This window comes from Melanostigma gelatinosum (assembly GCF_949748355.1).
Source record: "Melanostigma gelatinosum genome assembly, chromosome: 20".
Lineage (NCBI taxonomy): Eukaryota > Metazoa > Chordata > Actinopteri > Perciformes > Zoarcidae > Melanostigma > Melanostigma gelatinosum.
In genome coordinates, this window is record NC_136653.1 from 9,680,072 (window position 1) to 9,696,151 (window position 16,080).

At 45.1% G+C, this 16,080-nt stretch overlaps 1 protein-coding gene across 1 annotated transcript; it reads left to right on the top strand.

Moving 5' to 3' along the window:
• Positions 1-328: 328 nt before the first annotated feature.
• On the top strand, positions 329-13,538 carry LOC306794303 (enoyl-CoA hydratase EchA19; the record flags this gene model as incomplete). The annotated part of the gene is given in 10 exon segments (XM_079292340.1): positions 329-335; positions 624-682; positions 684-749; positions 751-796; positions 4,068-4,195; positions 4,660-4,768; positions 12,332-12,365; positions 12,367-12,441; positions 12,443-12,479; positions 13,512-13,538. Coding segments are annotated over 10 exon segments (588 nt in total).
• Between the last annotated feature and the right edge of the window lie 2,542 nt (positions 13,539-16,080).

The following is a 16,080-nucleotide window of genomic DNA, read 5'->3' on the forward strand; positions in this document are numbered from 1 at the left end:
GCGCTGCTGGCTCACTGTGTGTTGTTGCTCAGACTCAGTAACTAAAATGGAAAACAACACCACACGCACACGGGTGTAAGACGCGGATCCACTCCCTTACGCACACTGCACTGTGTGATCATTTGTTTGAGGTGAAGCAGAGTAGAAAGTGCTGCTTGAGACAAATTGGCTCGCCTTGCATCACTTCACCGGGTTTTGTTTAGCAGTCGCTGCTCCCTAGAATAGCCTGCGTGAGCCCAGTGGCTTTGTTTTCCGTGCTGTTTTCTCTTGGATGCAGTTGCCTCGGGCCTGCGGTTGACAGCTGGATTCCCTGGTATTACCCTAAACAATGTCAGGTCAACTACCTGCTGCAACCTCAAGCCACAACCCCTGGCAGGCACACTCACACACTCTTATAAACACACAGAGTGAGAGCCAAGGCGGTCACCTCAACCCCAGACCTTTCCATCGTTTGTCTGTCACCGTCTGTGTCGTGAAGTCTGTCCCCGTAAAACCATTCGCATTCCATCTCCGTCCCTCCTACTGTGGAGGTTAAACTTAACTTCTCCGGGGTCGGCCCCTTTCTAAGTGTTGTGGTCCATATTGGTTTCAGTCTCTGCATCTTTATCATTCTCTGTCATTAGTTGCGGTGCAGACCGTGGCCACGGAGCGCAGGGGGTCCGTGGTTACCGCGGCGACAAACCAGGCCCAAGGTGCGTAATGCGGTGAACCAGGAGACAGCGAGGCGTCTGCGTGGAGAGCTGGAGGCCTTTTCACAGTGACCCGGGCTACAAACGTGGCGTTCCTCATGGGAAAGGTGAGACAATGGTAAGAAATAGAATTTGCTTTTCAATTCAGTGTCGTGCTCAGAGGCAGATATATACTGACGCACTGCAGAGTTTGAACCTGGTTCACATCTTGTGGAGGAATTTTGTCTCGAGTTAGAAGCCAGCCAGCTGTCTTCAGCATCATTTTCCTCGGTTGTGTGTTTCCTCTTTCCTCTGTGCCTCATTTTATTTTTTGCAATTTATTAGGAATATCATGACATTCTGAGAGCAGCACACCTTGAAGAAATCCTTTTTTTGGATTAATGCAGAGAGATGGATGAGAAGATCGATGTCTGCATGCTAAATATGAAACTACCACCAGCAGCCAGTTAGCTTAGCTTACGCCAAAAACTGGAAATGTTGGGAAACTGCTATCCCGGCTCTGTGCAAAGGTACCAACATCCACTTACCAGCACCTGTCAACCTCAATGATGATTCCATCTTGTTTGTTTCATCTGCACAGAAACCAAAGTGGGGAAAAACACCTTGTGGTTTTATGGGGTATTATGTTGGGACTATTTCTTGGCCAGGAGCAGTGAGTCTCCTCTGGTTGGAGTCATTGTCTCTGCAAGTTACAGAATTTTAGGCACTTTTTGAATGCGAGAATGTATTTTTACAACTTTTTTAACTTCCTGTTTTAATAAGTTAAGGAAACAGACTATTTAAGCCCTTTAATAATACTTGGTTTGCGCTAAAACATATTTGCAAACCAGAAAGGAAGAACAGGCTGTAGAATAGCTGTGATGCAGTTATGGAAAGTCATGAGATAGTCATTGAAACTTCTCCGCTCTTCCCTCCAGCCTCCCTTCCGTCCTCAATACTCGACCTGCCGTCTCTCCGTCGCATTCTTCCTCTGCATCTTTTTTTTCCTCCTCGGGAGTCCTTCGATCTATCCGAAACACAGAGGTGACCTGACCAGTGCACACGCAGGCAAACAAACCACACACTCGCACACCTGTGAGGAGGCCTGCGCCGTGTCAGCCTCCCCAAAAGCCAGAATCAGGCCACGGCTCCTAATACCTCTCAAAATAATCACGGCACACGCTGAATGGACTCCTTCCCCCTCAGTGGAAATCATGTCTTCAACCTGGATCAACCTGTCCGCTGTACAAAGGGCACCGCGGCCTCAAGAGAGACAAAGTATATACTTTGTTTTGGTACTTCGGAGGTTGGAGCCTTTCCAGATGGCGGCTGCAGAGGGCCACTAGTCTCGGCTGTGAACAGAGAACAGTGCGCGGGTGTGTGAGTAATTAGCTCGAGTTAAATGGGTTAGCAGTGAGCTAACAGGTCGTCCCAGCAGAAGTGGCGCTTCTGTTATCCCCACTATGTCTGTAATGTGCTTTCAATCGTCCCACCACACATTCCTGTCAGCAGCTTGTCCGGTGCTGCCGCTGGAACAAGAAGACTGACCTTCGGCGGCGATTAGCGGCCCGTCTGTGTCGTGAGATGGAGAGCAGGGAGGCTACTTTGACTGTCGTGTTTCTGAAAACACAAGGAATCCATTGAGTTCAAATTAGCGCGATCACTCTCTCAGCTCTCGTTTTTCACTGTCGACATGTGTTTTTTTTTTTCTAACTTGTGAAATGAAGAGTAATTGCTTTCTGCAGCTTTTGAATATGCCGGCACATATTTGGAGTGTTTGGGATTCGGATTTCTGTGGATGTTTTGTCGTCATGTACGATTTAGATGAAGCTGTGTCACTTCAGCGGGAAGCCACGTTTGATGTCTGTGAAGCCTCACTAGTCCCATAAAAACACACCGGACACACCAGACAGTGCGCAAGTGTTTGTTAGGGGTCAAATTACAAATTTCCCAAAAAAAGGATTTGAGAAATCCATTCAAATCTCTTTTAGAAGAGACAACAGTTCATGTTCCCAGTTTTTATACAAAGATGTTGAACGGAGTTGAGGTTAGGTTTCTGTGGTGGAATGTAACAAAGTACATTCACTCAAGTACAAATCACAGGTACCTGTACTTCACTTGAGTCTTTTCTTTTCATGGCACAAAGTCCACATCTCACAGGGACATGTTGGACTTTTGACTTCCTGATAATTATTCAGCATCTTAAGTCAATAGTTGCTTTGCAAATGATAGTTTTTGTTTGATGTATGAAGAGCTTATAACATTTCTATCAATTACACTCCCCAACAGCATATACAAGTACAGCTGAAAGGATTAGTGGATTGATAGAAAATTAATTGACAACTATTTTGATAATCATTTTTATCATATTCTTTTAATTGCAAAAACATTTCATGGTTCTAAATTTAAAAAATGTTAGGATTTGCTGCTTTTCCTTTAATTATTCTCATAATTTAGAATCTTGTTTTTTTGGACAAAATAAATGTGTGACAGTATTTGTCACTATTATGAACATTTTTACAAACCAAACAACCAATTATGTAATGAATAAAACAATCTGCAAAAACATCCATGATGAAAACGGTCATCATCTGCACTCTGATACAAAATAGTTGAAGAGCTCCGCCTCAACCACCTACAACAGTAAAATCCTTTTATTTTCTCACAATTTGCGTCACATTACCCTTTAAAACTCAAAACTCTGACCCCACAAGGCTTCAGCTCAGTGTCCCAGTCATTGCTGAGATAACTGTCTGTTCTAAATCACGCTTTACGGTCCTCCGTGAACGAACGGACCAGCTCTTCATAGCTTCTGCTCTTTTTTCTTCTTTCTCTCCTACAAGGACAAAGCGCTTCAGGGAGCTCTGTCACATCGTTGCTCCCATAAACAGCGTGACGCACTGTTTCTCTATAATTGCCCTGCGTTGACCCACAGCTGTAATCAAAGCTCCCAGTTGATGGGTGTTGCTTGGCACACATTGGTTTGTTATAATCATTTTCATTGCTGCTACATTACGGAGAGAGGAGGGTTGTATGAGTCTCTGCCTGAGCCTGTGACATAGTGTTTGTAGGCCTCTTGGGTAATGTTGTAATTACCGCATGAATCCAACGGAAGGGGCTGTGGTTGGAGTATGTTAGTCTTCCATTAATGAGGATATTGTGAGTGTGTGTGTGTGTGTGAGCACATGCGTGATTTGTGACGATGCATTGGATTTGGGCTCTTCAGGGAAGAGAAGCATTCGTGTGCCAGCGAGCCCAAAAGCAAAGCTGCTGTCCAAATTGCAGCCCTCGGACTCCGGCTCCAACTTGTTGTATTTCTTTTTTTCATCCTCATCTCATTTTCCTTTCCTCTCCCGACTTTCCAGCTGCCATACTTTGTAATTTTGTGGTCTCCTCCAGGAGGGAATTTCTGCGCCGGTTATGATCTGAGAGAGCCGGCCAATCACACGGCCTCCCTCAAATTGGAGCAAGATGTCACTGAGGGTCCCGGTCCGATGGCGAGCGCTGTTTGGGCTGCGTGTTCGCTCGTGAGGGTTATATCTACATTTCCTTATGATCTTAATTGAGGACTAAAGGTTTCCACACAAATATAAAAACCAGGAGACGTGGTTGGTAGTGATTGTGAATATGTGAATATGTTTAAGGGTTACCTGGTAGGTAGTGGTGAATGATGTTGAATCGGAGAACATTCTCAGCATTGTCGCTTCATGCACGTCACGTGACAAAGAAGTACGGATTATGGGATAAATGATGTACTCTAAGCTACTGAAACTCCAGCCTCCACGAAGTCTGTTTGTGTTGCACGTGAAGTCTTCTGGAGTGAGTGGACCTCCTGTGCAGTAAATTATAGCGCTGTGTTACAGACTACACACAGTGCTTCATTTGTTCAGCGACATTTGTTGCTCTTTTTGTTTGACAGTTTGACGTCTGGATGATTTTTAGTAGATGAACCATAGAGATCAAAAGCTCGTGAAAATACACGTTCATATAGAGATGCTTAAACATGTACTGTACAGTGGATATACTCTACAGGAAGCAGTCCAGGGCCTTGCTCAAACGCAGCTCAGTGGCGGTAACGAAGGAGCTGCAGAACTACGAGAGTTAGAACTTCTTAATGTACATCTTTTACCCTTGTCACTCGTAGTTGTATTAGCTTTTAACGACTACTTGCAGCACTTCTCTCTACTTGTAGTACTAGCAGTATTGCCTCGGCTACTCGCACTACAACTACCATCGCTACCTGCTGCAACGACTACTTGCAGCACTTCTCTCTACTTGTAGTACTAGCAGTATTGCCTCGGCTACTCGCACTACAACTACCATCGCTACCTGCTGCAACGACTACTTGCAGCACTTCTCTCTACTTGTAGTACTAGCAGTATTGCCTCGATTACTCGCACTACAACTACCATCGCTACCTGCTGCAACGACTACTTGCAGCACTTCTCTCTACTTGTAGTACTAGCAGTATTGCCTCGATTACTCGCACTACAACTACCATCGCTACCTGCTGCAACGACTACTTGCAGCACTTCTCTCTACTTGTAGTACTAGCAGTATTGCCTCGGCTCAGCTCCTGCTGATGTCGTAGCTTCCACTTGGCTCATCTGTTAGTGTTCATGCTGCTGCTACTCATCTACTTTGACTGCTTCTTTTTGCGGTTCTTCTAATTTGAGTGCTACTAATGAGTATGTTGCTTGTCTTTTCTCCCTCCTACTGTTAATATTGCTCTTATAATCCCGACTGGCTAATGGGAATAGTCCTGCTCCCTCTCTTCCCCCTTATTCTCTGTCTCTCTGCTCCCTCTGCCTTTGTGTATTTGCTCATCTAATTATATCTGTCCATGAAAGTATCCTCGTCTTTTCCTTTGCACACATCATTTCTGCCCTAAAGCCAGGAAGTCGACGGCGTTTCTATTTTTCAACGCCGTTGCTGCGTCCTCTGTTATCAGCCCCAGCCTCCTCTTGTTTGTGCGCGAGGACGGAGTCGCAGTGCGATAACACCGGTGGCCGTGACCTTTTGGCATCACGGACCAGAGTCTGCTGGGCAGTCTTGATAAGTAGGAGAGGAAGCAACCCTCTGCCAGGTTTCCACCGCGGGGCCAAACGGGGCTTACGTATTATTTATGTCACACAATTTCCTCATAAACAACTTTTTCCCTTTTTTCGGGCGTCTCGCTGCTTACTGGCATGCTTTGCCCGCTGACTCGGCTTTAGTTTTAAAAGTACTTTGGATGTCCCGCTGTAAACACTTTCAGCTATATACTAACACTGATCCCAGCAAGTCGCGGCGTGCTTCACTATGCAAGAGTGTCTCGCATTGGACCGTTGCAGCATCTCTCGTGTAGCTGTCATTGCTTTTGCCATGCTGCTGGAGGGTTTAAAATACAACTGTTGTCCTATAATTTACCGGCTGTACTAGATTTAGAGTGTAAACATGCAGGGCTTATCGTCTCAGGCCTGTCATTTACAGGAGAGCATCCTGGCAGTGCCCTTGTCTTTCAGTCTGACTGTCCGTCCTCCCAGACTGTCTGTCTGGTGGCAAGTCTAAGAGCTGATTGCACTGCAACTCTGGACTAGTATCTGCACTGACGAACAAGAACCAGTTCTATTACAATGTTTGGCAAAGTGTTCCAAGAGCACATGTCCTCTGAGCAATTAGAGTATCTGTTGAAGAATGCCTCACCAAAAAGTTAGAATCCAAATCTCGCCAAGAGAAATGAGCGAGCGGGCCACTAGAAGTGCAGATCAGGGGAGGCAGACACGGGAGAAGACGTACAATACAACGGTTGTAATTATCTCCGTCAGGACAATCATGCGATCGCTTCCGTGTGTGCGTCCGTGTGTGTGTGTGTGTGTGTGTGTGTTCACCCTAATCTTGCATTCTACTGCAGCAAAGCTGAATGATATTTTTGGGTGCCCACTTATGTGCTGCATGCTTTCGTGGTTGGCGGTGACTCCCGCTTTCTCTTATTGCCTGTTCTACGCTAACATCGGCTCGCCTCACTCCCCCACGCTGAACGGGCTCCGGCCGCTAGGGGTCGCTATAGTGACACACGCAGAGCTGAGTGCATCGCCGCCACTCGGCCGCTTCTCTGCGGCCAGAGACGCGGTTTATTCGATGCCTTTTTAACGGCACGTCAACCTCACGTTCGCACGCGTATAGTTGGAAAAAAATGGGGATTTAGCCAATTATGGGTTGTATTGGTTCAATCACACTTTACGGCAGTGGTCGTTGCAGACGCACCCGGCGGAGATCTGCACTCTGCTGAGTGTGCCTTTCTAGTTTCAGTGCGTCTCTGGACACAAACTGAGAAACTTCTTTCAACCGATTCAAGACTCTTAGTCTGAGAAATGAATCTGCCGCCTGCACTCAAACCTCTCCCATCAGCTGTTCGGGAGGCAGAAATCAGCTGCACATTTCCTCTCAGTAATTAGTTCCCTGCTTCTTGATTGCCACACGTCTTCAGGCTTGTTTGTCAACACATTTGCGTCGTTTTCCCCCCCAGTTTAGTTGAAACCACTGTGGTTTGTCAGATGTGCATTCAGCAGAGTGATTATTGTTGTTTTTTTTAGCATTTCTATGCCCTCTGCGTAGTTGTATGTTGCACAGCCAAGCATCTTCACCTTCCCAAGCCTGTAGTTAGTGTAGTTTAAATCCTGGCACATTAACACGATTTAATAGGGCTGCATTTCTCATAAGACTTTAAGTTTAACAGAAAAAACTGACTTTACAGTGGAAAAAGAGTGCATTTTCCCAATATTAAACAATTGAAAACCGAACTTCCCTCCCCATTTACATCAAAAGTGGCGCTGCTCTGTGGGACGCAGAGTTTATTTAAAGATCCTGTGTTTCTTACAGATTATTTCCTTTTAATGGTTGAATTCTGTAACCGTTTTGGGGTTGGGCACAGATGGCAGCAGCCGGAGGGAATCCCTGGTGGCTTTGGAGTAAGAAAAAAACAACAACCTCAGAGGCTCGCTGCGCTGCTCTGATGTGGGCCAATGGCAACCATAAGGATCTGACAGCTTTCTGGCACGTGATTGGCTGCCGAACCTGCGGCTTCCTGTCTGGGGCCCCTCCGCCTCGCCGAGGAGGAAATGAGAAGGAGGAGATGGTTGCGTCACACAGGAGTCTGGTATTAGTGTCTACTGCTCGTTTGGATTTTGAGAGACCTGAATGAAAAACCACCGTGCTTACCTAATTCCCTGATGTTATTTTGGTTCCTTAACCCAGAGGAACATCACAAAGTAACAAAAAAGAAGAAGTTGGCACCGGAAAAGGAAACTTAAAATAGTACAGTAATACTTCATTCAAGGATTTTTCTTTAAATGGTGAGGCTAAATCAGGCAAGCATGGAAGTTGGCCAGGATCGTCTTATAGTACTCCTCTGATTCCCTGTTTGAAGTGGAGACCGCCAAATGGAGACCCCTCAAACACACACACACACACACACACACACACACACACACACACACACACACACACCAATCGGTCACGTCAGTGTCTCCTGCCTTTCTGGTCTTCACAGTTTAAAGCCCCGTCTCTACCGGGACGAGGGACCGGCGAAGAGTGCCAAATATGAAGAAGCCACATGTTGAATGGAAGTCAAACCTCCGTCCAAAGCTGACATACCAGCGGCCAATTCAAACACCCGCTCAGTCAGTCTGAAACTGAGTGACATCGTCCAGCGATTACATCATCGTGCTTCAAAAAACCGGCAGGCTTTTCCATCGAGATTGACTGGACGGGGCCAGTCGTGTGCGGGGGTCAACATTTTCAGTGGATACATTTTGAACAGTTACAAAAAGCTTTGTGTTAATCTGAAGATTATCATGTCGAGAGTAATTTGAAACATTGTACTAGTGCTGGGTAACATAACGACAGTATATTGCTTGCAGCCTTGGTGGTCTCATATAATGGTGCTCTGCAAAGTGAAGAATACGCAGCCCTGGTGTTAACTCGGTGGGCTCAAGTTAACTGTGTGTGTCATGTGTGACCCAGCCCAGTGCAGCTATTTGCCTTCATTCCTAGCGAGTATTCAAAGCGAGCCTCCGATTGAAGGTCTGCTCTTTTCTCTCCGTCCATTTTAGTCTGGAGTTGTCCGGAAATCGTTAATCCACATCAAACTTAATCGCATTACCCTCATGGGAGGCCATTGTAGTGGGTTTCTCTTTGATGTGGTGAGGGTACCAGCAGCACCAGCAGCAACCCAGAACACCCCAGTGTGTCGTTTCACACTCTGTTCTCAGTGGCTGTAGATGTTGGATGTGATGTCCCATCGGAGGAGATCACACTCTGAACCAGCACCGTGTAGAAAAATCTGACTTCTCTGTTTGGGCTTCCCAAGTGAGGTCAGAGGTCAACGGCAGAGCAGCATCCTTTTAAGCTGGTAGGGATTCAGCAGGGGGAATAGTCGCTGCCATTCGGGCTCTCTTAAATAACTGCTGTCTGATTTTACATGTTGAATGATGCTTGTGATTTTGAGACAAATCGACTGAAGTACATCAAAGTACCAACATATGTACAGATGCAATCAGGCCTGATATGCAGCTTTCGTTGTTTTATTTTTAAGTTTTTGTTCTCATTTTTAGCAAAGATAAAGGAAACACTGCTGACATGATGGTATGTCTTATTTTAAAGAATGCTTTGTAGCTTACTGTCCTTTCAGTCCAAGCTATATTAGTTAAGAGCGTTGTTTCACAACTAAATGTGACTGAAAGAATCTCTTCAGAAAATATTTAAATATCATTGAAGAATGTAATAAAAACAGAAACTGTTTGTGATGACTCAAATATATATATATATATATCAAATAGATAAAATACAAGGTTCCGTCTCCTTCACGTCATTCAGATAAGCTGTGACGGCCGTGTGATGCAGGAAGAAAACCCCCTCTTATATTTAGTGATTAAACAATAGGCTCTGCTGTCTCATTGCTCAGCCTTGTTAATAACAAGCCACAGTCTTGACACTGGGCTTATCTGCTTTGAACAAGACGGCAGAGGGCTCCTTTCCAAATGTGAAGCTCATTACTGAAGAACAACGATGACAAATCCAGGCTTTTGTTCTGCGGACGCTAACTGACTATCTCGTATCAGGATCACTGCCAAGAGCTTTTCCTCTCGGTGAAACTTGGAATGGGGGATCAGAAGTCGCCGCTCTTTCAAGCCAAACATGCCTTTTGAGTTAAAACTACTTCAATGAGTCCCTTCCAATCTCTCGGCTCCCATTCATGTGGCACAAAAGCGCAGGTCTGTGTGGATTCCTGCAAACGGGACAGATCAGAGACGGGACTATCAGACGGGGTGAGGGCTGGAGGTGCTGGAGACGAGCGCTGCGGATAAGACGGGAGATCCTTCCGGTTGCTGATAGCGATGGTGCCAACAGACAGACAGACTGGAGGTCAACCTGGCTCTTTATCTAGCCCTCTTATAGAGTCAGGCTCTGTCTTCCTCTCACTGTTCTCTGGCAGCCTCCTGTCTCTTTCTCATTTGTTTTCACTTCCTCTTTCTGTCTTTCGCTGTAATCAAGGCTGATAGTGCTGGACACGACATGGAGAAGCTCTCTGCACCAATCAACCGTCTGTTGCTGACGACTACAGCAATGATAAACGGTTGGCTAAAATAGTGATGGAAAAATGGACGAACTAGATGGCTAAAAGTAGGGGAAAATTGATTAAATAGATAGCTAAAAGTAGGGGAAATGGGATGAACTAGATGGCTAAAGGTAATGACACAACTGTCGAAATAGTAAACTAAAATAATCAAAAAATGATTTCAATGGATAGCGAAAAGTAATGGAACATTTAGCAAGCTAGAAGTATTTTAAAATGGTTAAAATAGGTGAAAGTGATTGATACATTTTAAAATATAAAGCTAAAAGTAATACATTGTGAAAAATGTTACGTCCTGCAAAAATGGTTGAATAAGCTAAAAGTCATGGATAAGTGGTATAAATAGAGTTTGTTCAAATTGCAAAAAGGAATGCAAAAATGGTTGAAATAGCTAAAGGTCATTTATTAATGAGCTGAGTTCATCTGGATGGGCTGAGGGTGCACGTCAGACAACAAAGATTGGGAACCACCGGACTAAGGATAGTGTGTGTGTGTGTGTGTGTGTGTGTGTTTCACAGACATACTTGTACAGGAATTCTCCTGTGCGTGTAAGTGTGTGTAGTCACATGTGGTGCAAGACAAAGCTCCACGGAGCAAAACCGGCTGAAAACACTCGCCGAATGTTGCCTCAGTAAATATTGGAAAGACCTCGGACCTCTCACACACCCAGACACACACCTGCGCTGCTAGGGTCTGTGCTGTTCCTCCAGTTGGATTGCAGCAAAAGGAACTCTGCTGTCATTTTATGTTGCATGTCATCGGCGCTGGGTGCTCAGCCGTACACTCAGTGATTTACGCTTCAATAGGATACACTCCTGTAACGGGGGGATGAAACATTTAGTGAAATTTAGTGTTTTGCAGACAGCGTAACGCCCCCCCCCCCCCCACTCCCTCACCTAATCACAGTCTTCTGTCTGTCAGAGCGCCATCCGTGCTGACTGTGTGAACCCAAACCAGGCCCCTGGATTGGTCGCAATGGGTATTAACGCTGGTATTCCATGTATTCCCTTTTTCATTCGTTTGAGCGGCATAGAATCACAGTATTTCCACGACACCCTGCAGAATGAAAGAAGGGGGAGAAAAACCCTGAAAGCTAGCATGATGATTTGGGGTTATGAAAACATGTCCGACACATGTGCTCTCAATAAGGGGCGGTCAAATAGAATCAGCAACTTGGAGGAATTAGGGAGTCGGGATTGTGGCGTGGAGGAACTTGGGGAGCTGAACGGTAGAGAGTTTGCCATTTCCAGCTGGTGCTCTTTAGAAATTAGGACAGATGCCAGAAGCTTACTGTACCCTTGCAGTGTAGTCTCTGCTCTCTCTCTCTCTCTCTCTCTCTCTCTCTCTCTCTCTCTGCTCTCTCTCTCTCTCTCTCTCGCTCTCGCTCTCGCTCTCGCTCTCTCTCTCTCTCTCTCTCTCTCTCTCTCTCTCTCTCTCTCTCTCTCTCTCTCTCTCTCTCTCTCTCTCTCTCTGCGGTACACCCAGTAATAATGTAAATGTGTCCAGAGAGACTGAGAGCTCCAGTTCGAGTTTTCACGTTCTGTCTGAAAGAAAGAAAGCAGAGTTACAGTCGAGGAGTAAACTTGTTTCAAAACGTTGCTCCCCCGACAGCTGTAACCTAGATAAATGCCAGCAGTATATTATGCATTATATGTTTCTTTGGCTGTTTTCACACAGTTTTAAGAGACCTGAACCCAATACACCGATACAGTGGCCTGCGTTTCCTTTCACCTTTCACAGTGAAGTATTCCAAGTGTTTGTTTGAAGGTAATTCAGGCATTCTGGAAATATTTTACACTGGCACGGGAATTTCCTAAATGTTCGAGAGCAACAGTGCAGCATAGCGCTGCAACTAATAAGTTATTTTTGTTGTCTGTACATTTTCTTTTTGATTCATCGGTCAGACAGTATGTTGCAATATACTGATAGACTCTTATTATACATGAGTATAAATGCACTGGTCTCTTCGTGCCAACATATCAGACTGATACAACATGTACCAAAGACATACATCAATACTGAGCTCTCTCATCCCATCTTCTTGCAGGAGTTCCTCTGATTGATGGAGGCACAGTGCGGCTCGCGTCTCATTGGTCAGTCGGGAGCCCTCGACCTGATTCTGACTGGACGACCAATTGGAGCGCAGGATGCTTCAGCCGAGAGTGGTTCCTGATGGCCAAGGTGTTGGCGTTATGGTAGATTCTGTTTTAATCAGTGCTGCATCATGGCTGGGTATCACACCTCAATACATTACGAATACCTACCAAAGCTTGTCCATCGCATTGCGTTTTGAAAGTTGGTCTTGAATGCTTGGTGAGATTCTTCGGCTTTTTTTGTACTTAATCTTATATTTCCTAATCTAAATGTACTGATTATTGCATCATTTTTAAATTACACTTTCAACGTCACTGCCATTGCTTTTGTGGATTTGTCCCGTGGTAGTGAAAATATAGCCAGAGTTTTAATACAGAAGGTGTGTAGCTAGTTAGTATTATTGGACATTTGATGGGAAATGGTAGAGCTGTGAAGAGCAGATATGGGGGAGGCTGGAAGTCCTCCGTCTGCGTGAGGGTAGTAGAAATCGTTATTCACGTGAAGACCAGTCATGCAGACCCCACTGTCAAACAGGCCCGTGAGCCATTTTCGTTCAGGAAACACAGCTTTTAAGAAGCAGTCTTGTAGATGAGATCAGACAGAAGGGAATCTGTTTTCTTCATTTGGCACTGAAGCCACAGCTCACCATCAGCACTCCTCACTCCTTCAAGCAGCAGTCTGAGGATAAAGTTATGCATGCATTTCAATACGGCATTTCCTGTTTAAACATTAACGCGTGAACGCTCCCGTATCCTAAAAAAAAAGTCCCAAAAAAGCCTTTCCATGTGCGAATCCCGCCCCCCCCCCCCCCCCCCCCCCCCCCCTCCTTAGACGTTAGAAAAAGATTAGCTTAATTCTTTTAGGAAGTTCCTCTTCCCACAGTCAAGCCTCGGCCTAATTGTCCTCTCCGAGGGATGATCACTTGGGTTTAACATCAGAGGAGAGCGAAGAAGTAGCAGCTCACCAACATACACACAGGGCATCAAAGTGTGGCATCGTGAGGCGTAGTTCTTTCCATAGGACTCATCTGGATATTACCCAGTGCTTTCATGTGGGCGAAGAAGCGGAGTGGCATGGAGGCAGCAGGGAAAGGCTGGCGATCTTGGTTTTATGAATTTCCTTATGAATTTCAGGTGATCTATAACATCCAGATGCCTTAATGTTGGAGGTCTCCTGCTTTTAGACGGTATCTGATGCATCTGGTCGATTCTGTTTTCAGATAAAGCCAGCTCATTTCCTAGCCAACCATATCAGCTTCTCATCCAAAGCATCACTCCTAAATCTCAGATATAGTGACGAACAGCACAAGAATTAAGTGAGAATGTTCCCTTCATTCACCCTGTTGTATTTATAAGTTCAGATATTTAGGTTTGGAGTTGCTATTGTGAGCATTAAGCATCGTTTTTGGAGGAATTACATTTAAAATACCAGAAAGACTAAAGGTAGATTTAGTGTAAGGAATATTTTGAAGCCACAATTTGCAATTATTGTCCGCAAGCGCCACATGTCACGTAACATGTGCACAGCTGTTTTAAAATGAGGGCGGCTTGGACCCTGATGGTTGGGAGGGAATAGAAGCTCCACAGCGAGCACACCGAGACGTCAACTCTCATTTTCTTGATGCAAAACACACGCAGCTATCAGTCTTATCAGAACCCAAGCTGATTAAACCAAACGTATTGTTGTTGTTTGTGAATTACAAACATACATGTTGGTCTTTCACCTTTTTATATTTCGTTTGAAAGCAAATCATCATGTAGAATCACTCGATATCTTTTAGTGTGCTGGGAGATGCAGAACTATTAGGAAGGCTGTGAACACAAAACAAATCCGTCACAAAAGATTAAAAAGGCATCAAAAGCACGAAACCTGCAGCAGCTCGCCATTGTTGCTTTGAGATGACTGGGATGAGACGTTTTTCGTGTGCGTGCGACCCAGTAACCATCGCAATATGCTGTAATTATTGCAGAGGACTCAGCGCTTCTTGTCAGATATGTGCCAGGTGTCAGCATTCCTGTGGTCTTGGGAGCACGCTTCCCCTTCATTTTTGCGTGTCGGACAGACGTGTGCGCATCGCACTTGAGCACTCAACACGCGAACAAGATGCTCCTCTGTGTGCGAGTTTGTGTGAACTCTTTCCTGAAGTTTTTTTTTAATGCTCTTTAATAATATTGTATCACATGACGACTGGAAAAGAACAAAAACCAAGATGTATGGAGATGTGTGTGTGTGTGTGTGTGCGTAAAATAGATAGACACAGGCAGACAAAGACCTCATTAGGTCTAGGAGGTGTCCTGTCTAGACAGTGTGATGACAGGACACAGAACCTCTGTTTAATGTTTCCTCCTCCTCCCTCTACTTCCAATTCACCCGGCATACACACACACACACACACGCACGCACGCACACACACACACACACACACACACACACACACACACACACACACACACACACACACACACACACGCATCACCTGCTCTGCCTCCGGGGATGCGCGCACACACACACACACACACACGCAGTTGCTTAATGTCAAGTAAAATGTTTAGGACATATTGAAGTATTAAGTGCCTTTTTCAATCATTTTCAGCCCGACGTGTGCAGCTTGTTTATCACAGGAATGTTATGCTAGCACTGGAGAGCACCGAGGAGGAGGAGGAGGAGGAAGAAGAAGCTGTCGGATGCTTTCGTGGTGACTTGTGTTTGCTTAATGTGCCCACAGTTAATGGCCCATCAAGTTGAAACATGGATTCCGTGCTGTTTGTCACCGTGAGCTGACTCATATGAGGTGGTAAAAAGCCCCTATTTCCTTTCATAGTTTTACCCGCAAAATGACTATTTCCTCGTCTCTGTATTCAATGCCAGAGCCAAGAGGTATCTTGAGGAAACTCACCATTCACTATATCATTGCCAATGAAAGAAGTCTTTTTTTTTTTTTTTTTGTTTGCTCAAACTCAGTTCAACCACTAAATCTGTGTTGTAAATCAGGACTAAGCTCTCATTTTAGTAAATGGGAATTTTGAGTCCAAGAAAAACGAAAGAATCTGATAAATGACGTCCTTCAGAGCACTGGTTCTCTACGAGCCCTGGTTCTGTTATTTTACAGTTTGCTCTCTCGGTTATATCGCTTATATACGCACACAGGTACACGCACAATGCTGTCTCGAACAAGATCCAAGTCTTTGCACATGATTTTCATTCTGTGGTCTACTGACAGGATTTCTGCTGCAGGAATAACATTTAAATATCTCCTCTTGTATGGTATGCCCTACATAGCGGTTGCAAGTAATACGAATGAAGTCTACATTGGTGAACGGGCACAAACACCAGCACGGTTTGATAACACGCTGTAGAAGGAGTTATGTTGAGTAGTAATATGAGATTTGGTTGATTCGCTGTATGAGAGCGAACTGTTGTATTTAGTCTAAAAGCTATATGTGTGTGTGTGTGTGTGTGTGTGTGTGTGTGTGTGTGTTTGTTGGTGGTACGTGAAGCTTTGATGCTGGTTCTCACTCTTCACATGCCGATAAGATACTGGCTCTGGCTCTGGCAGCAGCAGTAGCAGAGACACTGAGAGATATGGACACCTTTGGACCTTATCACCAGGACCATCACAGTCTGAAGGGGCCATGAAGACATAACACAGGTTAGGGAGAAAGGAATGATGGGAGGAAGAGGACGGAGCAAGGGGGAAATAAG